Source organism: Podarcis gaigeae (genome assembly GCF_964106915.1).
Source record: "Podarcis gaigeae genome assembly, chromosome: 16".
In the NCBI taxonomy this organism is placed as follows: Eukaryota; Metazoa; Chordata; class Lepidosauria; order Squamata; family Lacertidae; genus Podarcis; species Podarcis gaigeae.
The window spans coordinates 23,535,937-23,562,592 of NC_139693.1; the positions used below are offsets into that span (position 1 = coordinate 23,535,937).

Genomic DNA, 26,656 nt, shown 5'->3' on the forward strand with positions numbered 1-26,656 from the left:
CCTTTCAGCTTTGCTTCATCCACCATTTGGAACTCCCTGCCTATTGATATCACTGTGCTCTTTCCGGTACCTACTAAAGACATTTTTTGTTTCAACGAGCCTACCCAGATATGTAATAGGGACGCAGGTGGCGCTGTGGGTTAAACCACAGAGCCTAGGACTTGCCGATCAGAAGGTCGGCAGTACAAATCCCCGCGAAGGGGTGAGCTCCCATTGCTCGGTCCCTGCTCCTGCCAACCTAGCAGTTCAAAAGCATGTCAAAGTGCAAGTAGATAAATAGGTACCGCTCCGGTGGGAAGGTAAACGGCATTTCCCTGTGCTGCTCTGGTTCTCCAGAAGCGGCTTAGTCATGCTGGCCACATGACCCGGAAGCTGTCTGTGGACAAACGCCGGCTCCCTCGGCCTATAGAGCGAGATGAGCGCGCAACCCCAGAGTCGGTCACGACTGGACCTAATGGTCAGGGGTCCCTTTACCTTTCCCAGATATGTAGAATGATAATGTGTGTTTTAATCTGTTTTTTTGCTTGTCACTGATTTCTTTTTTGAAAGTTTAAAGTTGCTGTCTTTAAGTATATTTATGGATAATTTAACCGTTTTATTCTTTTTGTAAACCACTTTGAAGCTGCTGAGTTTGTTTTACAGTCAAGCAGTGTATAAATTTTCTGAAAACTAAAATAAAATAGTCATCCATGCCGCTGTCCTTACCTTGGCTTGGACTGCATAAGAGGCAAGGAGGACAGATGCCTCTGGGGGACAGGAAATCTTCTCATCCAATATCTGCTTCTTCACCTGAATAAAAAAAAGCAGGAGCTATAGCACAGCTAAGAAAGACAACCCCAGCAGACAGCCACAATGATCTCCTTTTCAAAGCGTCTATTCCAGGGGTCAGCAAGGTTTACCTCGCCTGGGCCAGTTCACTCCAGCGGAGATCCCTCTGTGGGCCGAATCGCACGCGCGCCCGTGATTTCCAGCGTCTGCACAGATGCAGTTTTCAACGCCACAGAAGCGAGTCGCCGCGCTGCGCCAATTTAGCACAGCGAACAGGGACTCGCCAGGCAGGTGGCTCTGTTTGGGGATGGCTCGTGGGCTGCTTAAACGATCTCCGTGGATGGCTTGTGGCCCAGGGGCCTTTGGTTGCCGACCCCTGGTCTACTCTATGTATACAACCAAGTCTGGATCCAAACCCAAATTGATACCCCCCCCACCCCGTTTAAACATGCTAATATTGTTTGGCACAGCGAGGTAGGTCACTGCTCCCATTTTACAGAGGGGGAGATGGTGGCTGAGAGGCAGCAACTTAACCCAAAATCCCATAGAAATATCCAACTAAAGCAGGAATAGACCAGGCCTTCTTCCCTGATCCAGGCACAACATTGTAGACAAGGGCAGGGAAATGCAGTCCTCTAGACCTTTATCTTAGCCTTGGGACTCTTTCCCAAAACTGTGCCACACCCAACACTGGTCCCCTTGCACATCCTTTGCGCTTCACACTGGGATGTGCCCTTCAACTGTAATAACGTCTTCTCTTCCTAGATGGTGGGAGGGGTGTAAAAGCCTCTGACTTCTTATTTATATATTTATTGCATTTATATCCCAGCTTTTACTCCAAGGATCTTAAGGTGGCATACATGGTTCTCCTCTTCTTCCTCATTTAATCCCCACGACACCCCTGCGAGGTAGGGTAGGCCGAGGGGCAGTGATTGGCTGAGTGAGGATTTGTACCTTGGTCTCAGGCTGAAGTACAACCCTGTAACCACTATAGGTAAAGGTAAAGGGACCCCTGACCATTAGGTCCAGTCGTGGCCGACTCTGTGGTTGCAGCGCTCATCTCGCTTTATTGGCCGAGGGAGCCGGCGTACAGCTTCCGGGTCATGTGGCCAGCATGACTGAGCCGCTTCTGGCGAACCAGACCAGCGCACGGAAACGCCGTTTACCTTCCCGCCAGAGCAGTACCTATTTATCTACTTGCACTTTGACGTGCTTTCTATCTGCTAGGTTGGCAGGAGCAGGGAGCGAGCAACGGGAGCTCACCCCGTCGCGGGGATTCAAACCGCCACCTTCTGATTGGCAAGTCCTAGGCTCTGTGGTTTAACCCACAGCGCCACCCGCGTACCTAACCACTATACCACGCTGGATTATGGCTTACTGTGCAAAGCTAAGGCTCACACCCGCAGCTCCGCCCGCTCTCACCTCTGATCCTGGAATCACAGAATTGGAACTGTAGAGTTAGAAGGGACCCCAAGGGACATCTTGTCCAACCCCTTGCAATGCATCAAAATTAAACCCTTAAGGGCTCCCTTTCAGATGCTGGATTTTCAAAGTCAGAAACAACAGCTGCCTCCTGGCTGCCAAAATATGCAATGCCTCCATTCCGACTTGAAAGTATTTTCCCTCCCGCTGGGTCAGGCAAACATGAGTCTCCCTTACAAAACACATACTTGAAGGAAAAATAGGTGCTGAGTGATGTCCTGAACGAGCTCGTCCTCTGCGTTCTCTGGGTAAAACTTGGCCAGGAAGTGAAAAGTGACCGGCTCCTCCTTTGGAACATCGTGGTCCAGGACCTGCAGAATTAGATCTCCCTTTTAATCACTTGGAAGAATGTGTGAAAAGCCTTGACCATCACATTTAGTTTCTGAACACAGAACAGAGCAGACCAAACTCCACCAACTGTTCAGAGGCACAAAGCATTATGCTGAAGCCAAGATTCAGAAGTCCAGTCGCTACGCTGCCTTACAATGTAGGGCAAATCTACACATACGTTAATCATAATAATAATAATAATAATAATAATAATAATAATTAATAATAATTTGATATTTATACCCCACCCTCTGGTTGGTTTTCCCCATCCACTCTGGGTGGCTTCCAACAAAATATTAAAATACAATAGTCCTTCAGATATTAAAAGCTTCCCTAAAGAGGGCTACCTTCAGATGTCTCCTAAAAGTCTGGTAGTTGTTTTTTCCTTTGACATCTCGTGGGAGAGTGTTCCACAGGGCGGGTGCCACTACTGAGAAGGCCCTCTACCTGGTTCCCTGTAACTTCGCTTCTGGCAGTGAGGGAACCACCAGAATGCCCTCGGTGCTGAACCTGTTTAAAGCACAGGACTTCTCTCAAAGAATCCTGGGACACTGAAGTTTCTTAAGGATATTAGGAATTGTAGCTCTGTGATTGGTAAACTACAGTTCCTGGGATCCTTTGGAGGAAGCCACGTTTTTCAAATGTGCTTGGGATGTGCTTTATCCTTATGGTGTGGGTCAGTCCTTCATTCTCTTAAAGTAATATTTAATAATTTCCCTACTAGATCGCTTTGCCCCATATACACCCACTCACCTCCTTCAATCAGCAGAACTGGCTCTTTTACAGGTGCCACATAATACCCATTCCACAAGTGGCAGGACCTGCACTTTGGAACTCCCTTGTCTATTGATATCAGGCACGCACCTTCACTTTTCAGGTCCTTCTAAAAAAACTTGTTTCAGCAGACCATCTCAGATGTTTAGAAAACTGATGCAAGGCTAAATCTGTTCTCAGTCGATTGCTATTTTCACTTTTTTTAAGTCTTAGATTGGCGCTGTTAATTTTTCTTTTTGCTGATTATTGTTGAATTGAAAACCACATTGAGGGATTTCTTTACAATCAAGCAGCGTATAGATTTTATGAAATAAATACTCAGCAATGGGTATTTAAGATTCCCTGGTATGCTCCCCTGGCACAAGAGCTGGCCTGCGGGTTCCCCCCATGTGCTTTCTAGGCCTTTCTAAACTTTTAGACACACTTAAGACTTTTTACTATTTTCCCAGAGAAACTGGACATCCACCAATAAAGATTTCCTCGCTCTTATCTTGGAGTGGCCTTGCTCTTTATTTTCCGCAACCCGGAGCTTCCCTAGTTAGGAAACCGCAGTGTAGCTTAAAGCCCCAGGTCTCTAGTTAAGACATAAGCATTTGCTTGGCACCACACCGCTGCCTTCGACAGATTTTGTTGTTGTTTTTTTTTAAATAATTTTTATTAAGGTTTTCCAAATTAAAACAAATTAAGACAAATTAAATCCAATTTATAAACTTTTTGCCAATAACCAGGACTTCCCCTCCCTACCCCCTCTTGTGTTCCAAATCTTCCAAATAAGCAATTAAATTCAACAAGTTCTTATCCCCAAATTACACTCATCATCAGTAAACCAATTTATCCAAATTCCCATCCCCTAAGATCGATCTATTCCCTTCCACGAGTTCCCCCCTTTCAAACATAGTACAGATGGAAATAAAATAAATATGAGTAGTGATTTTACAACCTTTGGATTCCAACTTTCCCTCCCCTCTTTCCCCTTTGCGTTTCACCTATCCCTCTACTTCTAATATCTTCCTGGAGTTCCCACATTACACTATGTCCCTCAGGTTCTTTGCCAGTCTTTAATTACGAGTGTCCAATCATAGAAGGAGTCTATCAAAAAAGGGGCCCATTTCTTCTATCCAGGTTTTTATATCCAGGAGTAAAAACTCCAATTTTATTTCCATAAGCTTGTCAAACCTGGATATCCCAAATGTTCCCCAGTTCTGTCCAGTTCTTGTTGTTTCCTTGTTCTTGTCAATCATTCTCCTCCTTTTTGTTTCTCTGTTCTCCCACAGAAATGTTCTTTTTCCAAAAGTTTCTAGTGTCTCTGCAGAGGCTTGTTATTCAAGAGCAAAGCATTGCATCATGTTCCTTTCATTTTCCAACAAATAGTTCCATTGTTTCCTGTAGTGTATAGACCTCTGTAGACAAAATAATGTTCCATTCCTGCAGTTTCCCAGGAGATTAAAAGTTCCATTCAACTGTTCAAGTTTCCTGTCAAAAACACATGCAATATCCCTCAGCTCCTCTGGATGGATTACAGTAGCAAAGTTCCCTTCCAGAATCACATCCACCAGTCCAAGTAGCTTGTTAGTCCATATTTGAAACAGTTTATGTTCAATTTATAACAAATATAACCGGCAAAGTCCTCATAACAAAGTCTCTAATTTAATCTTCCTTTTTGACAGCTCTTTGACAGCTGTCAAAACTTCCATTGCTCTTCTCCAGGCAGTTTCACGAATCGCTCCAGGGATTCCGGGGGGGGGGGGTTACTTTTTTTAAAACAATTCCACTTTTCTCCTCCAGCTCAATCTTATAATTTTCCCTCGCGAAGTTGCTAATTCGGCGAAATAAGGTTACACTCGATCTTAGTTGTCCAGTCCTTTGTTTTGGCTCTTCTACAATTTAGGGGTGGGCTGACTTCCTTTTTTCCGCCTCCCCCGTTCGCTCCAAATTTTAAAAATTTATCCCTTTTTTTTTTAGTCCATATTCCAATTACTCACGGGTTCTTCTTTAAATCCAAATTTTCAATAGAAGAAGTCAGCGCTCTCCGCCGGATGGCATGCGGCTGCGCTCGGCAGGGATAGCAGAGAACTCAAAGCACCACGCTTCTCCCCGGCACCCGATCTGTAGCCTTTAAAAAGGCTCCTTCACGAGTCGGGAGGGCGCTAACGGTGCCAGCCGAGTCTCCATGTCCACGGCCTCCTCTGGCCGTGGTTTTTAAGGGTCCCCGCATCGCCGGTGCGGTAGGACCCAGCCCCTGCCAAGCAGGCTCCCTCCGGAGCTCGGAGGGAGTCCGCCATTCGGCGATGGCGCCGACCCGGAAGTCCTGCCTTCGACAGATTTTGTAGCAGACAGTGCAAAGTCCCATCAGTCAAGGCAAACACATCCAGCTAGAGGGAACGGTGCGCTGAGTAAACACCCTTAATGCACAACATACGTCTGGTCCCGAAATGTCATCCAACTTCAACTGCCTGGGAACAGATTAAGGAGAGGAAAGCCATCTCGAAGCAAGCTTCCCCAGTGAGAATTTGCCAGTACTACATGCAGCTCAGATATGCTAGCCTTGACTTATAGTTAACACTCAGGCTTACTGTGCGAAAGTTACAGCTGAGCTACAGGAATGAACTCGCAACCACTTGCTACCTAGGAATCGGAGGCAGTAATCTTACGGCTAGTTTACTAAGAAGCTGGTCCCCATGGAATCCATGAGAACGTAAGAAGAGCCTGCTGGATCAGGCCAACAGCTATCTAGTCAAGCATCTTGTTCTCACAGCGGCCAACCAGATACCCATAGGAAACCTACAAGCAGGACCTGAGCACAAGAGAACTCTCCCTTCCTATATTCAGAATCACTGTTGCCTCTGCATCTGTAGACGCAGAACACAGCCATCCTGGCAAGTAGCCATTGATAGTCTTCTCCTCCATGAATCGGTCTAATCCTCTTTTGAAGCCATCCAAGTTGGTGGCCATCACTGCTCCCTGTAGCAGCGAGTTCCCTAGTTTAACTGTGCGTTGCAGGAAGAATTCCTTCCTTTTCTCTGCCCTGAACCTTCCAACATTCAGCTCCGTAAAATGTCCACAAGAACGTTCTGTCCTTACCTTCTTATCCATCTTGAGCCACGCCATTGTGTCTTTGATCATGTATTGCAGCCCAAAGAACCACGTTTCACGGAGTCCCAGTGTCCTGCACACCAGGTCAAACAGGTCCTTTCCTTTCCACTTGACCTGCGGAAAAGGGAAACAAAAGTTACAGCCTCCTGCTCCCAGACACAAGTTTGCTTTGGACGATGTGTGGTCGTGTCCATCGCTGCCACCAGATGGAAAAAGCAGAAATAAGACCTCCATGGGAGAAGAACAAAAGCAACACAGGGCTTGCTTGTTCTGTAACATTTAAAGCAGGGACCTGTGAGCCCTCCAGTTGTTGTGGAAACTAACACCCACCAGCCCCAGGCAGCACGGCCAACAATAAGAGATTATGGGAGCTGGGGATCAAACAACATCTGGAAGGCTGCAGGTTCCCCATCTCCGATTTAGGGGTTTCCAACTGGGTTCCTGTCTGGTGGCCAAATGCTCCTGCCATCAAGGACGTTGCAGCTGACAATCTCTTGGGTGACTCCAACATTGCTCCACAGGACAGCTGCAACAAGGAGCAGAACAACTGCAAATCCATGGAGAAGGCAATCAATGGCTCCTAGCAGTGATGACTATGCTCTGTCTCCATGGTTGGAGGAGGAAGCAATGCTTTTCAATTGCTGGAAACCACCGGAGGGGAGAGGGCTCTTGGCCTCGGGTCCTCCTTGAGGGTTCCCCGGAAGAGGAATCTCGGTGGCCACTGTGGATGCTGGACTTGATAGGCTATTGCCCTGATCCAGCAGCCTCTTCTTATGTACTTATGCAACCCTCAGGAGTTCAGGGGGAGCAGGGCCTTCTCTGTGGCAACCCCTAAGTTGTAGAACTACCAACAGAGGGGCATCTAGAAACTTCCCTATACAACTTTCAGCAAATACTGAAGATGCCCCTCTTTACCCCAGCCTTTGACCCCTGAGATGTGTGTTTCCAGAGCCTAGCCTATCCCTCTGACTAATTGGTTCTGACCGTTTTCAATTCTGTACTTTAAATTGTTGTAACCCAGTCTGGGACACGCTAGTAAAAAATTCAGTAAGAACCGCAACAACTATGGAATTCACTAACAAACTGAATGCTTCACTCAAAAACGGGGGGGGGGGGGGGATAAAAGAATAACCAGTGGCGTACACATCTCAAAATTTAGTTGCTCTTCTGCAGGGTAGCAATTGGTTAGTCTCCGTGCACTGTTGCAGCAGCAAATTTAGATTTAAGGCTCTAAATCATGCATCCCATTTCATAAGGATATATATACTCGTTGGGATCCCTGTGTGCTTTCTACCGAGTTAACTTTGCACATCTTCCACTGAATGGAAGTGGCACATTGTAGGTGTTTGGGAAGACATTTTGAGCATGCAGGGCAGCAAGGGAGAAGGAGATGGGTTATGTAAGCAGAGCAATGCTCACAGAAATATGGAGACAGCTAAAGCAACCTGATCAGGCAGTTACCCCGAGGATTAAGCTTTCACTCTCTCTTTAGAGTGGCAATTGCATTCCCTTCCCATATATGTATTATTCTTCAATTAAGCACTTGGAGAGGAGGCATTAAAGCATGGGCTTTTTAATGCTGCGGTTATGGGAAAGCAGGTAAAAAAAGGGAAGTATTAGAAAGGAGCAGAGACAGATGACTTTTATATGCAGGGACTGGTTTTGTTATGTATGATTGGGTCCAGGATATCTGGAAGAGATGCCCCATGTTTGATCCAGTAGGGCTCAACGTATTTTATTGAATTTATATCCCAACTCCAGGGAGCTCAAAGTGTCATATATGGTTTCCCCACCCACCCATCCTCATTTAATCCCCACAACAGCCCTCTGAGCTAGTTTAGGCTGAGAGTGAGCTACATCACCCAGTGAGCTTCATGGCCGACTGAGGACTTGAACCCTGGTCTCCCAGGTCCTAGTCCAACAGTCTAACCACTACACCACCCTGGCTCTATGTTATGGTCTCCCTCCGCTGTCAGTGGTAGCATCCCTCTGAATATCAGTTGCTGAGAATCACAAATGGGGAGGAAGAGCTGTTGTGTTCAGGGCCTATTTGTGGGCTTCCCATCTGGACATCTGGTTGGCCAAAGGCGATCTGGTTTGGGAGAGGAAGATGCTGCACAGGCCAGGCCTTTGGCTTGACCCAGCAGGGCTCTTCTTATATTCTTATGAAGGGAAGATACGGACTTCCTCGAAAACCTATTACAGTCATACCTCGGCTCCTGAACGCCTTGGGAATCGAACGTTCTGGCTCCCGAACGATCGAAAACAAAAACTGAGTGCTCCAGTTTTCGAATATTTTTTTGGAAGCCGAAAGTCTGATGGGGCTTCCACCGCTTCTGATTGGCTGAAGGAGCTTCCTGCAGCCAATCAGAAGCCACGCTTTGGTTTCCGAATGTTTCGGAAGTCGAGCGGACTTCCGGAACAGATTCCGTTCGACTTCCAAGGTACGACTGTATTATACTGACATACATCTAGGCAGCACTGAGTTCAGCCTCCCATACCCAGGCTACCCTTACAGCAGTTAGGGGATGAGCTACAGACCTAAGACCACATGCACCCCTTGGCCTAATTTCACAAGCACTTCCTTGAGATGTCTGGAAAGAGTCTTCCATCTCTTCCTCATCAGTCTACTGGGTGAGGAGGGAGGGAGAAGGATGTCAAGGGCCAGAAATCAGATGCCTCAACATCCGCCAATGGAGTCCTAAAAAGAGCCCTTCTTGATCAGGCCTGTGGCCCATCTGGTCCAGCATCCTGCTCTCGCATTGGCCAACTAGATGCCCCAATGGGAAGCCCAAAAGCAGGATTCCAGCACAAGAGCCCTCTCCCCTCCCGAGGTTTCCAGCAACTAGTATTCAGAAGCATTGCTGCCTCCAACTGTGGAGGCCAAGCTGATGAATTTGTCATGAATTTGTCTAATTCTCTTTTAAAGCCATCTTAGTCGGCAGGCAGTCATCACCGCCTCCTGCGGCAGCACGTTCCATACTTTAACCATGCTCTGTATGAAGAAGTGCCCTCGGCCCCCACAACAGGTCAGTGCCAAGCGAGTGTAGCCCTCGTCAGAAAAAAGCCTTTCAAGGAAAAGGCTGCAGGGTCCCCGAAAGAAAAGTCTCAACAGCAGCAGCTCCAGCTGCTGGGTTAACAAGGGGAGGAATTGCAATAAAGCAAACCCACACGCTCACTTCGGGTTAGTAGGGAGCAGAGAAATTCACCTGGAGTAATGGAAATTGAAGCAGTCAAAGAAGATGTGGTCTTTCAAATGGCTGCATATCAACAGTACAAAAAGAAAGCTTTGGCTTGTTAAAAAAAATGGTACACCAGTAGGAAATAAAGCGAGCGAGATTCTGGTGCTTTTCTACCTCTGGGAATCGATAAAATTGCAGGGAGAGACATATGGCTGCTCTTCTGAAGCATTAAGGCAGGGGGGCCTCCCTCCCACCTTGTCAGTATCTCTCAAGTCTTAGGATCACCGGCATAGCATTCAATATTAATCCTCACACATGGCACAACAGCTCTGCTCCAGCTGCTCTCCCTTCTCCAGCTGTTATTGCACACTGCCCACTTGTGGCTACTGCTCCCCACTGCATCAAAAAGAGGTTTTAATCCCAATTCCTTTTGCCTTACACCCCCCACCCACGGCGCCAAAATTCTTTCCGGTACCACTGATGTGAATGTTTTTCCCCCCAGTGCCTTATTTTCTGGTGGAAAACATTCCATTTCATACGTTTGGGGTGGAGAGGTTGTTCATTACCAACAATGAACGGATGCCAGCTGCAAGCACAGGATGAGTCGAGCTTGGCCATTTCAAAGTGTTTAGCTTCACTTAGTGATTACAAGAGAAACAAAACTGGACAAATTAAGGCTGAGGGATGGGCATACCAGCCCTGCGGAGCAGCCACCGTGTGGGTCAGCACTGCCTATGACGCCAAGGGGAGGGGAGAATGAATAATGGCTTGTGGACATGTTGGTTTGCTCAGTGGCGGAGGAAGGGAGGCGGGGGGCGGTCTGCTCCAGGTGCCATCTCTGAGGGGGTGGCAAGGCATCCTGCAGGGGGCTCGCCACCGCCACCATCGCGCCGCCACAGCCACGTGCCTAGGATCCGCCACTCGTGGCTGCAGCGGTGGTGGAGGGATCCCACTGCCATCCATATGACGCTTGAGCGGCGCCATCAGTAAACTGTTGCACAGCGCATGTGCGGCACCGCTACATACTGTGCACGTGCATGCGCAGTACGCAGGAGCGCATGCACCGCCGGGCGGTTTGCCCTGCCCCCTGACAGCCCACACCGGGTGCTGGTTAGCCTTCCTTCGCTCCTGGGTTTGCTGGCATTTGGGGTCACCAATAGCCTTGAGCTCCAAAATATGAGAGTATCATAAGAGTCCTGGTGGATGAGGCCAATGGCTCACCCTGCCTAGCATCCTGTTCTCACAGCGGCCAGCCAGAAGCCTGTGGGAGAAAAAGGTAAGCAGGACCGGAGCACAAGAGCACCTTCTATGGTCTCCAACAACGAACAGAATCATTGCTGCCTCTGACAGTGGAGCATCCACAAACAAGCATCAGGAGAGAAATGCAGTTGGAGGTGAAGAGGAGAAATGCAACACAAAGACAAGCAAACAGAATAACTGGATTTACAAATGGATGTTGCCAAGACAGAACGGTGAAATGAGAGCCATGGAGTCCACGTGGCGAAGCGACCCGTCCATTCACTGGAGTGGAAAGTGGTGGCGAAAGGAGGGGCTTGCAAATGCAGGGCTCCTGCAGAAGCCTTGCCAAGGAAAAGAGGCTTTCATCCACAGATGCAGGGTCTGCACCATGTGGAATTGGTGTTTTCAAACTCCAGCCGCGCTTTAGACTACAAACGATGCAGAAGCCCTCCCTCCCGGAAGCAGCAGCCGGTCTGCAGACTGCAAATGATGTGGGGTGTTATGTAAGTCCGCACAAAGCCAACAGGGAAGTTCTTGGACCATTTTCAGGCATCGCGTTTAGCGCATAGGACAAGGATGTGGGAGCGGGAAGAGAGAGAGAGAGACAGAGAGAGAGAGGGAGATTCGGATGATTTCTAAGTGTGGTTTTAAGATATTGATCGCCGACATTTTATGGCAATGAGCCTTCCGCCCTACTCTGCCCCGCAGTGGCAGTTTGGCCCCGCACACATAAACAGGCACTTTGATGGCTGCTGGTGCTATTAGGTTTTTATGCCTTGACTCACAAGTGCTGTAACACCAACTTAACGGCTGCTGGGAGAGCCATAGACTCCAAGATGGACCTGCGCATAGCAACTGACTCAACAACCAATCTGCATTCGGCGTCTTTCCGCAATTAGCTTAACTAAGATCAAACTTTACTGGCACTCCTTTGCTTATTCCATATGGTAGGATTCCTTCGCTTGGATGCTAAAAACCAATTCGGAGAAGCTGAACTGTACATTTGAAGCATGTGGCCTTTCCCCAAAGTATCTTGGAAACTGTCATCTGCTAAGGGTGCTGGGAATTGTAGCTCTGCAATGGTAAACTACAGTTTACTAGGATTATTTGGAAGAAACCGTGTGTTGTGTGGCGTTTGAGCAGCCTCAGGTGTTTATTCTGATCACTTTTACGTCTACATTCAAGCTGTGTACGCACTGTACCTTTAAAGCACACGCAAAGCGCATCATTTCCCCCAAAGAATTCTGGGCACTGTAGTTTGCTAAGGGTTGCTGAGAATTTTAGCTCTAGGAATTCTACAGCCTAGAATTCTTTGAGGGAAACCATGTGCATTAAAGCAACGGTGTGGACGTGACCCAAAACTTTTTTGGGGTGCCATTTGAGCACACAGTATAGGCAGTGATCATGTCAGTACCTGGAAACCCACAGCAAACACTCTAGCTGGACATTCACAGCAATCAAAATACAGCCCTTTTTACCATCATGCCCTTAAGTCCTGTGTGGGGTTTTGTTTCAATCCATTCCTGTTCCTTGTGCTCCCTAAGTCAAAGCAGACTTGGCACCCTCCGATCAACATTTGGAAACCAGGAAGGGCTGTAGCTCAGTGGCAGAGCACTTGCTGTGGGTGGAGAAGGTTCCAAGCTCAACCCCTGTTATCTCCAGTAGATACCCCTGCCTGAAATCCTGGGGAGCCGCTGCCAGTCAGTGTAGACCATATGGAACTACATGGACCAATGATCTGATTCAGTATAAAGCAGCTTCCTATATAACTCAGTTTAAACCCATAAGGACTAGAATCTTTATTTTATGGGAAGGATGGTAGTGATTGTTCAAAATTTGGCACCTGCCTATCGACCACTTGTGATCAAGTGAAGATGCCCGGGCACCAGGATGGCACCTGATGCCTATACCATCTGGAGGTGCTTGCATGGGGATCCTTGGATCTTGATAGTTTTCACACACCAGCAACACATCCTGTATGGTTCTGTTATATTATATCTGCCCAATAAGAATGAATTTCAGGAACCGAAAAGTCATACCGAAAAATAAAAATTCCAAGCTGTGTGGCCCCAAAATGGCAATGAGCCATTCTGTTTTGGCAACTGTAAGCCTGGTTTACAGCCTAGCTTATATATCTGAGTTTCTAACACTGGTAGCTCAGTGGCTTTGCATGCAGAACGTTCCAGGTTCAATTCCCGACGGCATCTCCAGGTAAGGCTGGGAAAGACCTCTGCCCGGGGAGCTGCTGCCAGTCAGTGTAGACAAGGCTAATCCAGATGGACCGATGGCCTGACTCAGTATAAAGCAGCTTCGTGTACTCCTGACAATCCACTCCACTATTCTTGCTCACCGCGGCTGTGAGATTTAGCACACGCATCTGATGAAGGTCACCACCAACTGAAAGAAAAGCAAGGCTCCTCATCACAGCTCTTCCCCCACCATCATCCGGAGTGGTGGCCAGAATGATATAATAAAGCTATATCCCCAAAATAAAAACTGCATTAGAGGCAGAGCCATAATTTATAAAAAGCAAGGGCTGCAATGGCCCGGCTCCTGTCTGGGGGTAATGGGGCTTGGCGGGGAGGGGCCCCCACTCTCTCTCCCTCCGCCTCGAGACACCCCAAATTGAGCCAGCAGCTTGAGAATGAATGCTCTCTCCTAGGTGGTCCTGTCATATTCCATTAGCTTTATCTTAACATGGTTTGTTAGATATATTTGCAAGTCTTGCCGGAATACGTGGATAAACTCCGGTTATAAAGAGGGCTAAGTGCCCCAAGCCGGTTATTTTGCAGGGCTGGGATTTATGATCTCAACTAAGTGCAGAGCGCCTGCAATTCATCAGCATCTCCTGGTTGTCGTTTTTCTAAAAGTAAACAGGAGTAAGCACTTAAAACTCAGCAACCAGTCGACGATGGGAGAAGGGGGGCCTCTTCTTGTTCTCCAGCCAAGATGTCAAGAGTTTGGGGAAGGGGGAGCGGAAATCTATTAACAGGGTGTACATTATTTATTAACCTGCAACAGGAGTCATTTGCACCTGGCAGGCAGCCAAAGCGTCACTCCGATAATGCAATTTAATATGGGGACAGTGTCCTTGCTACAAGCACAGCACCGCCGCTCCTCAGGCAATTACGGCCCACTACGAAGTTATGGCAAATGTTAGGAGAGAGGAGCCCACTTGTGGATAGAGATGAAGTCAGGACGGCACAACGAGCCAAGGCTGCAGAGAGGGATCCAGCATGGATGTGACTCCAAATTATTTGGAAGAACCAGGGGTCATGGGAAAACTTCAGAAGAGCCCTATTGGATTTGCCAAAGGCCCTTCTGGGACGGCACCCTGTTCTCGCAGTGGCCAACAAGATGCTTATTGCAAGCCTGCGAGCAGGACCTGAGCACAAAAGCACTCTCTCCCCATTTGCAATGCCAGCAACTAGTGTATAGAGGTGTTCTGTGGTGCCTCGGGTTACAGATGCTTCAGGTTACAGGCTCCACTAACCCAGAAATAGTGCCTTGGGTTAAGAACTTTGCTTCAGGATGAGAACAGAAATTGTGCAGCAGCAGCGGGAGGCCCCATTAGCTAAAGTGGTACCTCAGGTTAAGAACAGTTTCAGGTTAAGAATGGACCTCCAGAACGAATTAAGTTCTCAACCCGAGGTACCACTGTACTACAGTCGCACCTTGGATCCCAAACGCCTTGGTACTCAGACGTTTTGGCTTCCAAATGCCGCAAACCCAGAAATGAGTGATCCGGTTTGCAAACATTCCTTGGAACCTGAATGTCCAATGGGGCTTCCGATTGGCTGTAGGAAGTTCCTGCAGCCAATTGGAAGCCACGCTTTGGTTTCTGAACTTTTTGGAAGTCGAATGGACTTCTGGAACGGATTCCGTTCAACTTCCAAGGTACGACTGTATTGTCTCCGAAGGTGGAGGAAGAACATAGACATCACGGCTGGTGGTCATTGATAACCTTATGGTTTCCCCCAGCCCTTTGCTACTTTTCTAGAAAAAGAGGTGTCGGAACTCACCATGAACACCTCCCTCGTTCTCTTAGAATGGCAAGGATGCCCACCTGAAAGATGCCGGAACTGAGTTCCTGTGAGTTCCCCCTGTCCTTATCCATGTATTTGTCTAATCCTCTTTGGAACCCATCCAAGTCGGTGACCATCACTGTGTCTTGTGGGAGCAAATTCCATAGTTTCACTCTGCTGCACGAATAAGTTCTCCCTTTTGCCTGTTCTGAATCATCCAACTCTAGACTCCACAAATGCACCCTTCATCAAACCATCATTGCAAACAGGAGAGCCAGAGAGCTGAGACCCCACCACCACCTCCAGATCTCAGCAAAGACCACCCGTAAAATTGGCAAAAATGTATAAAACATGTAATAAGTGTTGGAAATGTAAAGAAAAAGAGGGAACATTTTACCATATGTGGTGGGATTGCAAGAAGGTGAAGGGTTTCTGGGAACTGATATATAACGAATTGAAAAAGATGTTGAAATATACATTTGTTATGAAACCAGAGGCTTTTGTTTTAGGAATTGGAGGAAATGAGATAAATAGAAAGGACTGTAAACTTTTCCAATACGCAGTAACTGCAGCGAGAATATTACTGGCCCAAAAATGGAAACAGGAACAACTACCGACGTTAGAAGAATGGAGAATGAAACTGATGGACTATGCAGAACTAGATAAGATATCTAGTTCAAGATCAGATATCTACGAGACCAAAAGTTCATCGAAGATTTTCAGATTATTTGAAATGTATATGTGATGAGCAAACTACGCTAGTGGGATTTCAAGAAGCTCTGTGAATGATGGAGGAATATTGTGTTGAAGAAAAATAAGAGGGTGAAGGTATGTAAATTGCAATATAAAAATTAGAAAATGTGTAACTGAAAAATTGAATAATGGATGATTGTTAGAGAGGCTGAAGGAAGTTCAAAAGAGAAAATATGTGATAAATTTAGATTGGATATTATAAATGTATGTTGGAAAATTAATAAAAATTATTTATAAAATAGATCTCAGCAAAGACAGCAGAGCGACAGAGGCACTCACAGAGATAAATAATGTAATTTTGTAAAATGCACAAAAAGAAAAGCGCTGTTTATTGCACTGTGTTTCTTACTTGTTACAGCAAGAATATTTTAACTACTATAACAAGGATGTCTCTGGACCTTAAATTGAGGCTCATGCAATAAAAAAATAATATTTAGGATATAATGGACCCCATTACGTTTGTTCAAAAAAGGGCTATCTAAGGTATCTAACTGTTGGAGATGCAATAGGGATAATGCTTCTCTAAAACATATGTTTTTTTCATCGTCCTATATTGAAAGATTTTTGGCAGAAGGTAACTGAAACTATCATCAGAACTGTACAGAACAACCTTACATTTACAGAGCAAAATATCCTTTTGAATTATATACCCAGGACATGGAACCTTACAAAAGGATAATATGAATGGACTCTTTGTGCTCTTATCACAGCTAAAAGACTGATACTGATGGATTGGGAAAATAAAAATGTGGCTTCCTTCTATGATTGGATTGAAGACTTATACAAACTCGCAACATATGAACAACTTGCATATAAACGCAGACTTGCCATGGACAAATTCCATGATATTTGGAATCTTTTCTTACAAATACTGTAATAGGTGAAGTACAACAACAACTTTGTAAAGTATTTAGTTTTGGGTTTCCCCCCCTCCCCCCTTTATTTTCCCTTCTACATGGGTGCTGTTTCTCTTTTTCTTTCTTTTATTTACATCTCACCATGTTTACTGCACATATAATTATGTACTTTTCGAACTTTCAATAAAGGTGTGGGGGGAGAATATTGTACGCTAAATATTGGAGAGTACATACAAGACCAACAACCCCAAGAACAGAGACAAAACACAGGATGCAACGATGGTAAAGCTTATGGAAACAGGACAGAAAGGGGATAATTTTTTATACGGCAGCAACATTTCGTAGATTGCATTAAAAATATGATTTATTACTAAATGCAAGCCTTGGATTCTCATTGTATTGAGATTTGCAGATATCTTGCCCTCCAAGTTTCTTGTCTTTGGTTCTGCTTAGAGTTGGTACAGCTTCTTTCTATTTAATTAGCAATCATCTTCTAAAAGGTTTGTGTACATTTGACAAGTTCTTAAATAAACAAATTGTAAGAGGTAAGAGAAATACAATGCATGGTCGCACATTCACTTTCAGTGCCACAAATTTCATTGTTTCGACTTCAGAGTTGTCAGAATCCTTGATTCACAGAACTGGAAAGGGCCAAGGAGATAACCATCCAGCCGCAAACAGTATAGTGAAAGCAGGCACATGGCAGAAAGGTGCTGGCAGAACGAACACTCCCAGGTAACTAAAACAAGCCAGCCAAGATAAAGGTTCAGAGAAAGGTAATTCTCCCATCTCCTGCAAGAGCCTCTATCCAATCTTTACCACGTGGAAAAGAACCAACCTCCCTTCAAATATGGTAACCAGCCAGGCCTTTAGAGGGAGCAAAACACATCTCAAATTTCTTCTGAAAAAAGAGGGGGCAACTCTATTTACTTCGTTTATCACCATTGCTTTAGAAGTGTATAAAATTACACACGGCACAGAGAAAGTGGGATAGAGGAAAGTTCTCTCTCTTGTAAAAGATAAAGGTAAAAGACCCCTGGATGGTGAAGTCCAGTCAAAGGCGACTATGGGGTTGCGGCGCTCATCTCGCTTTCAGGCAAAGGGAGTCAGCATTTGTCCACAGCTTTCTGGGTCATGTGGCCAACAGCTTCTGGCGCAACGGGACACCGTGACAGAAACCAGAGCTCACGGAAATGCCATTTACCTTCCCGCAACAATAGTACCTATTTATCTACTTGCACCGGTGTGCTTTTGAACTGCTAGGTTGGCAGGAGCTGAGACAGAGCAATGGGAGCTCACTCTGTCGCGGGGATTCAAACCGCCAACCTTCTGATCGGGAAGCCCAAGAGGCTCAGTGGTTTAGACCACAGTCTCTCTCATAACACTAGAATTTGTGGGCATCCAATGAAGCTGAATTTTGGGAGATTCGGGACAGATAAAGACAGCCCTTCTTCACGCAGCACACAGGGAAACGGTGGAACTCCCTCCCATAGGAAGCAGTTATGGCCACCCACTTGAATGGCTTCAAAAGAGGACAGGACAACTTCATGGAGGAGGTGGCTACCAATGGCTACTAGCCACAAGGGCTACACTTTGCCTCCACAGAAGGAGAACTACTTCTGAGTCCCAGTTTCTGGAAACTATAGGACGGGGGGAGCACCCATGTGCTTAGATCCTGCTTACGGGTTTCACACAGACACCTGGTCAGCCACTATGAGAACAGGGTGCTGGACTAGATGGGCCACTGGCCTGATCCAGCAGGTCTTCTGATGCTCTTACGTTGTCGTCATCCTGTGCCCAGCTGTGGCTGCCCGTGATATCTCTAGAATTACTCATTTTGCAATGAAAAGGGTTTAGAAAAGATACTGGAGCATTTTACAAGACATCTTCCAAGACATTGGCATCCGAAGCAACAGCTAAATAATGGGGTATGCCAAGTCCCCAATAATGGTATCACACATCAGCAGCAGGAGCTAGGTCAGCAGCCACAGGAGAAAACCCATAATATTTCAGAGACACTGAGAGCTTGAAAATCAGGAGAGCTCCTCTCATTTCCCTCTTCAACAAACAGATGTCACAAAAAACCCACAACCCCTTAAAGAGCCACTTAACTATGCTGCAAGCAGACGCCGTAAAAAAAGCTATTTTTATTTACTTATGCTGCACGACAACTTGATAACGACTTTTTAATTAAAAGCTATTTCTGTGCAACCTCTAAGGAGACAGCAGACATGGCAAGGTACAGCTACAGAAGCGCACTTGACTGGCCCTCTCTGTCGGAGCAAAAGCAAGGCGCAGACAGACAGATTAAGGGCAAGACAGTAGAGGGCCAGATCCTGGTAGCAGCAGCATGGAAAGGGAGGTCATACTAAGGAAAGTGTCCAGGAGGAGAGAAGACAGCTATTTTTAACCCTGGGTATTTATCCAACATCACAACTTAAACAGGCAACATGAGAGCCTTGCCAGATCGCCAGCTGTTTTTCCAATGATGATTGAACTGGGTTAAAACATCTTGACAGCTTCTGACTTTTCAATAAACAAACAGACGGGATCTGTTGATATCTATAGCCTACTTATTCTTTTTTTAATTCAGCCGGAAGAAATTTATTGTGACTGTAAAAGAGGGGAAAGTCTAATCCCTGGCTCTGATCCACACCAGAAACTGGGGTCTGTTCAACTAATAATTACCTTTTTCTCTCTTTTTTCTTAAGGCTAGTTTTTCACCGTGAAGGCCCGCAATGTGGCTTACAATAGACAGAAAGCAAACATTTAAAACAGATATGGTTTTTAAAAGCAGTTAACTTCAAATTAAGGCCGCCCAACAAAAATTAAATCTAGAAATCAAAGCGACGCAAACCCGCGCAAAAGGTTGGTAAATCAGATTACTACAGATTTCAATGGAGCTTCACTGTTAAGATGTTTCATGGGAGTGAAAGGAGAGGCTGTTATAGGAAAAAAGCATTGGTGGCCTCAAGCATAGATTACTGCAATGTGCTCGACCAGGGGCTGCCCTTGGGACTGATCCACACTGCAACTAGACTCCTCCTCCTGTTTTTTAAGATCATTGTTATTATTTTAATGTATTGACCTCTCTTCACCCAAGGTCCCAGGGTGGGTTAAAAAAATTTAAAATACGAAACAGTTTAAAACAAGTGACAGAAATAGAGGGGGCCCTAGAAATATACAGTGGTACCTCGGGTTAAGTACTTAATTCATTCCGGAGGTCAGTTCTTAACCTGAGACTGTTCTTAACCTGAAGCACCACTTTAGCTAATGGGGCCTCCGCTGCTGCCGCACCGCCGGAGCACAATTCCTGTTCTCATCCTGAGGTAAAGTTCTTAACCCGAGGTACTATTTCTGGGTTAGCGGAGTCTGTAACCTGCAGCGTCTGTAACCTGCAGCGTCTGTAACCTGAGGTAACACTGTACATCTCAAACATCAAAGGGCAGGATAAAAGGTTGCCTCTTCAGTATTTGAAGTTAACCATATCGTTAAGTTACGGGCAACCAATGCAGCTTCTTCAAAACAGGGGGTATGTGAAATATAAATGGAACTATACTACTGGCAAATGACCCTTCCAAGTTTGCCCTGAACAGAGTAAAACCCTCCCACCCCTTAAAAAAAGAAAACAATCTATGCCATGGGTAGACAAACTAAGGCCTGGGGGCCGGATTCGGCCCAATGGCCTTCTAAATCCAGCCCGCGGAAGGTCTGGGAATCAGCATGTTTTTAAATGAGTAGAATGTGTCCTTTTATTTAAAATTCATCTCTGGGTTCTTTGTGGGGCATAGGAATTTGTTCATTTTTTTCTCTTCAAAATATAGTCTGCCCCCCCACAAGGTCTGAAGGACAGTGGACCGGCCCCCTGCTGAAAAAGTTTGCTTACCCCTGATTATGCATTGGAAGCAGATTGTAAGCCCAGCACACACACAAACACACCTGCCTCCCCCCCCCCATCCGTTGTGCAAACACACACACACACACACACACACACTACCCAGTTGCAGCTGGAGGCACCATCATTGCTGACACAGGTCTAAAATGAGATATGCTTCTAGATTCACTTGTACAACTGAGGACTCTCAATTTCATGTTAACCTCCATGTGGGGCTGCCCTTGGAAAATTCTGGGAAACTTCCATGCGTTGCCAGCCATGATGCAGCCAGAATGCTGATGGGAGCCCGGGTGATCTGATTTTATCGCGCTGCTGGCTCTACGTGATTTGCGTGAGCTGCCAACTAGTTTCAAGGCTCAATCCAAGGTGCTCTTCTCCACCTTTAAAGCCACGAATGGCTTGAGACCTTTTCCCACATGCTCTGAGCATCATTTGGGACCCTGCTCCAAATACCTCACAGCCTTGGGAAGCAAGGCTGATTTTCTTTGACACCAACCCTAGGGAACACCTAGTTGAGAAAAAGGACCTTGCAGGTCAAATCAGGACATCTGCTGGCCCCACAGGCCAGAGGTACCTACTGCATGTTCTCCCCAAGCATACAGCCCTTAGTGGCACCAGCTTTACAGTGGTACCTTGGGTTAAGAACTTAATTTGTTCTGGAGGTCTGTTCTTAACCTGGAACTGTTCTTAAGCTGACGTACCACTTTAGCTACTGGGGCCTCCCACCGCCGCCGCTGCCACGCCGCCGCCGCTCAATTTCTGTTCTCATCCTGAAGCAAAGTTCTTAACCTGAGGTACTATTTCTGGGTTAGTGGAGTCTGTAACCTGAAGCATCTGTAACCCGAGGTACCACTGTATTATGAAGACGGTCTGTCTGTGTTGCAGCAGATTTATAGAATTGTAGAGTTGGAAGGGACTGAGAGGGTCATTTAGTCTGTGTGACGGGGGTTATTGGTTTGGTTTGTTCTTGTTTTTATTACGTACTTTGTGGTTTTATTCCATATTTTTATGCTGTGAACTGCCCTGAGATCTTCCGATGAAGGTCGGTATAGAAATTTAATAACAACAACAATAAATTATAACCCCCTGCAATGCAGGAATCACAGTTAAGGAATCACATGCTCCCTGCCCAAATCCTTCAACCATTGTTGAACAGACAATACAGAAGTAGGGGACGTGGGTGGGCTGTGGTCTAAACCACTGAGCCTCTTGGGCTTGCCAATCAGAAGGTCGGCGGTTCAAATCCCCGCAGTGGGGTGAGATACTGTTGCCCTGTCTCAGCGCCTGCCAACCTAGCAGTTCGAAAGCATGCCAGTGCAAGTAGATAAATAGGTACCACTGCGGTGTGAAGGTAAACAGTGTTTCTGTGCGCTCTGGTTTCCATCACGGTGTTCCGTTGTGCCAGAAGCGGTTTAGTCATGCTGGACACACGACCTGGAAAGCTGTCTGTGGACAAACACCGGCTCCCTTGGCCTGAAAGCAGGATGAGTGCCACAACCCCGTAGTCGCCTTTGACTGGACTTAACCGTCCAGGAGTCCTTTACCTTTTTTTAACCTTAATACAGAAGTTACCTATCCTCACTACCTTCTACAATATAAGCCTAGAGATGAGAAGATGATCACTGTGAACTTTTGGGGCTTGCACTGGAAACGCCTTTTGCAATCCCTCATTTAGTCAGCTCTCTCTCTCCTGGTCCTAAACACAGAACACTTTCAAGGCACATTGAGACTGTTACTATTGTGCAGGTAGGATTTAATCCCCTACCAGCCAATTCACGTTGGGCAAATTCAAGTGGATTTGTGGAGCTCTTGCACAACTAGCCTGCTTCCCCAGAAGAACGGAATCCTGTGCAATAAGAAAAGTGACAATAGAAATGCACTTTGAAGTCAGTGCACTTGTTTGACATGACGTCACCTCCTGCAAAGAGCGTTCAGCAAACAAGATATCAGGAAGCAAATAAGCTTGCTCTCACAAAACACACCCTTTTATTCCTCTTCCGGGCTGATTTCAATGGAGGTCGCTTGAAACCTGGAAACCACTCGAAGACAAATACCTTTGGTTAACTGCTGTGCTAAATCATCCATAGGAACACAGGAAGCTCCCTTATACTGAGTCAGGCCATTGGATCCACCTAGTGCAGCGTTCTCTACAAAAATTGACAGTGACTCTGTAGGGCTTCAGGCAGGAGACATTCCTAACTCTACCTGGAGTTGCCAGGGACCTTGTGCATGCAAAGCAGGTGCTCTACCCCTGAGCTACAGCCCTTCTCCAAAGTGTCCCAGAACCACAGGGAATGTGTAGGTTAGGAACACAGGATGCTGGTTGGTTGGTTGGGTTTTTTTAAGTGACAGAAAAAATAAAGAAAAGTGGGGGGGGGGGACTAAGAGGTATATAAGAAATTCACACACATGCACAAATGCAATATAAGATACTCTTGCCTTTACTAAAGGTGTATGGGTTTTGAAGTCACTCGAACTCAGGACGAAAGGGATAAACGCGCTAAGAGGAAGGCACGCATGGCAAACCCTCACCATGATCAACTCCTGTCTGGAAACCTATTTCCCCACTATGGAAGGATGTGTGGATCCAGAATTGGCCTCCAAAGTCACTTACAGACTCACTGTTAAAACCATGTTTATGGAAGACAATCTTACTCAGCTACGAGTGATCGCCAAAGAAGAAGAAGAAGATAAGATATTCCTATACATTCTTATATAAACTGATATAGTGTTATTATCCTAATACTTATGCAAATGTTAATAACCTACTACATTCTGTATAAACTAATTTCAGATGTTATCATGCTTATCCAAACAACGTTTGTGCCTGTAAGCAGTCCGTTCATAAGTTGCAAGGAATGTCATATTGTCAATCCATTGATTAAAGGGTATCGTATCTTTATTCTTCCAGTTCATCAAATAACAATCTCAGGTTGCTGAGGAACACAGGATGGTGCCATATTGTGAGTCAAGCCATTGGTCCATCTAGCTCAGTATTGTCAACCCTGACTGGCAGCAACTATGCAGGATTTCAGGCAGAGAGTCTTTCCCAGCCCCACCTGGGATTGAACCTGGGACCTTCTGGATGCAAGGCAGATGCTCTACCACTGAGCTACAAGCCTTCCTTGTAGAATGAGTATAAATACATTTCTGATGAACAGTGATCTATTGATTGTTAAGAAAGCTAACCAATTTCAGACCTAAATGCTGGAATTAGGTAGCTAAGAAAGCTCACCAATTGCTGCATTTCAGCTTCCGAAGTAGTAATAAGCTGTAAGGTAATCTCTGATGTATTTGCCAGCTCAAAACTGTCCCCTATTACGGTTTCTTGTAGAGCTTTCCAGCTCGCTTTTAACTCAAGGCTTGCAAAAGCACTCTCTGTCAAGAGTGTTAAGGTCAGGAAATCAGCTGGGACCAGCGTTGGCACTTCCACAGGGTAAGAATTCAGAATGGAAAAATCACAGGAAGAGAAGAAATTCTTCAAAACACCATTACACAAATCCGAACTGAGCACCCTCACCCGCGGACAGAACTTGTCACTTCGTGGCAAACATGATACCACTGAGCTGGAAGAGACTTAGAAGGACAGCTAAATGGATGTGGATCTTTGAGGGGGGGACCCTCTGTCCTGGGGAAAGCCTGAAATTATTTGCTTTTAAAAGGCAATAAACAGGAGGCAGAACTCTGACAGCTCAAATGATTGTGCCTTCCAGATTTCTTCAGCCTTCTGTTCCTTTCCTTTCGGGTCAAGGGATTATTCCCTTTGGGGCAACCCTTCCAAGGACCACGTGTCACTGGTGGGTGGGGCCAGAGGCAAAGTGGGTGGAGCAAAAAATGTAAATTCCAGCTTTGTGCAACAGCCGAGTTTCTACACACACTTGCACACTCCTCCGTCCACACAAACAAGAGGCACAATCAGAGCTCAAGGTCATCCCAGCTAGGAAAAAAAAACACTCAAGGAAGCTGTGTAGCCTCAGAGGAGGGGTGTAGCCTCAGAGGAGTATAGCCTAGAAAGAGTTCCCTGGGCCAGAAAGAGAACTGAAGGGCCACATTCGGCCCCCACCCCTGAGATCCCCCATCCCTGTTTATTTATACTGCAGAAAATAATGGCATTCTCTTTCATCTTACCATATAAAATAGACGTAATGGATATAATTATAACAACTATGTCATTTCCTTGAGTTTTAAGCCTGCTGTTCACCAGGACCGCCACAGAAGGGGTTGAGACGTGATTCCATTTTCAAAGCAAGCTTTTGGGTAGAGTGCTTTGGTTGGGAAAGCACAGCCTCTAAACACAGATTTCTTAAAAGTGTGGTATTAGGTGGCGTACTTTACAAGGCTGCTTATAGCCTGTCTTGTATTTATCATGTTATGTTTTGGGCTCTTGTTTTGGCGAGAAAAGTAGTGTACTTTTTATGTTAGTAAGGAAGTCTAAATTATCCCACGGACAAGGGAAGATACTTCTATGATTCAAGCTGCATTCCTGGACATATCTGGAAATTCGGTACCACTAAATTCAAAGGGGGCTTACTTCCTAGTAAGCCTGCATAAGATCGTATGGTCAGGGTCACTATCATTTTGACTAAACAACCTTCAAAAGGACATAAGATCCTGCTGGATCAGGCCAAAGGCATCTTCTTCTCTCAGTGGCCAACCATATCCCAATGGGAAGTCTGGTAACACAACCTGAGCACAAGAACCCTCTCCCCTCCTGCAGTTTCCAGCAACTGGTATTCAGAAGCATTATTGCCTCCGACCGCGGAGGCAGAACATAGTCATCACAGCTAGTAGCCACTGATAGCCTTTTCTTCCAAAAACTCATCCAATCCTCTTTTAAAGCCATCCAAGTCGGTGGCTGTCACTGCCACCTGTGGGAGCAAGTTCCATAGTTTCAACTCTGCGCTGCGTGAACAAGTCCTTTCTTTTATCTGAATCTTCCAACATTCAGGTTCATTGGATGTCTGTGAATTATAGTGTTACGTGAGAGGGAGAAACACTGTTCTCTATCCATTCTCTCCGTGCCCTGGATCATTTTGTGAACTTCTATCATGTCACCTTATCGCTAATGCTGCTGCTGTTGCTGCCGGTACCTCGTCCTGCTTGGGAACAAAGCTCCCCTGCTGGCTGTTCCTTCCCACAAGATGTGGTATAAGCTGCAAGAGCACCTCCACGCAGCAGCCAGCCCAAGCAGCTCTGACCTTCAATGTACTGCTGCACACAGGCCCCTGCGTATCAAAAAAGCCATCTCAAACTGCGCCTACAATGCTCTGGGCCAGCATCAAAGAAGAAGCTTGAAGGCTCCCCAGAGTGCTTCTGAAATGAAGAGCCTGGTAACAAACTCCCTCTGCTGGTCTACAACCTGCAGACAAAAGCTGCTCCGGTAGGAAGAAGCTGGAGTGGAATTCAGAAGCAGGATCTTGAAACTGGCATTTGGCCTCCCAAGACCCAACGAATCTCCAGCGTGCGACAGAAAGCAATTCGGGAAGAGCACCTGTCTTGCATGCAGAAGGCCCCGGGTTCAATTCCCAGCATCTCCATTTATGGCTGAGAGATATTCTGGGGAGCAGCTACCAGTCAGTGCGGACAGCACTGAGCTAGATGGAACAATAGTCTGTCTTGGTATATGACAACTTCCAATGACAGGAGAAGCAGGGGTAGAGCATCTGCTTTGCTTGCAGAAGATCCCTGATTCAATCCCTGGCATCTCCAGGCAGAGCTGGGAGAGATCCCTGGCTGAAACCCTGGAGAGCCACTGCCAGTCAGTGCAGATAAAACTGCATTAGATGGATCAATGGTCTGACTCTGAATAAAGCAGCTTTCTATGTTCGCTTTACAGCTTCAGTTACACCACTGATCTTGTTTTTCCTATTCATCACCAACGGATGCGAGTCAGGAGTGGGTCACGCCCACACAGATTGGACCTTGTACTCCTTTGATTAGATTCCGTATTCATTTGTGTGCTACACAGTGCAGAAGTGTGTCTGGCATCTTTATTATACAGTTTTTGGTGAATGCTGAAGACGCATTGCTTCACCTTGGCTTTTGGCACTTGGGGTGTACATTTTAAAGACCCTGTTAGTTCTATTTTAATCACCTTCCTTCTGGCAACTGTAAGTTGTTCTAAGCCATTTCTAACACTGGCTTTTATGTTGTTGTCACCCACCCTAGGACCTTAGGGTGAAGGGTGGGTGATAAATTACAACAACCACAGTAATAATTGACACACCTACAGTTATCTCTCACTAATGCCATCAACCC

The 26,656-nt window shown here is 46.1% G+C and overlaps 1 protein-coding gene across 17 annotated transcripts in view; it reads right to left on the reverse strand.

The window, feature by feature from the left end:
- Nucleotides 1-26,656, reverse strand: part of NF2 (NF2, moesin-ezrin-radixin like (MERLIN) tumor suppressor) — a 102,270-nt gene that overhangs the window by 72,505 nt on the left and 3,109 nt on the right. For all 17 annotated transcript variants that reach the window (XR_014559054.1, XR_014559055.1, XR_014559056.1 and 14 more), the window contains 3 exons: nucleotides 6,436-6,561; nucleotides 2,439-2,561; nucleotides 706-789 (listed from right to left, as the gene is read on the reverse strand). Coding sequence is in view for 7 of the 17 variants with exons in the window: in XM_083717312.1 (XP_083573438.1) it covers nucleotides 706-789; nucleotides 2,439-2,561; nucleotides 6,436-6,561 (333 nt within the window). In the remaining 10 variants the exon portion in view is untranslated. The remainder of the gene's footprint in view (nucleotides 1-705; nucleotides 790-2,438; nucleotides 2,562-6,435; nucleotides 6,562-26,656) is intronic.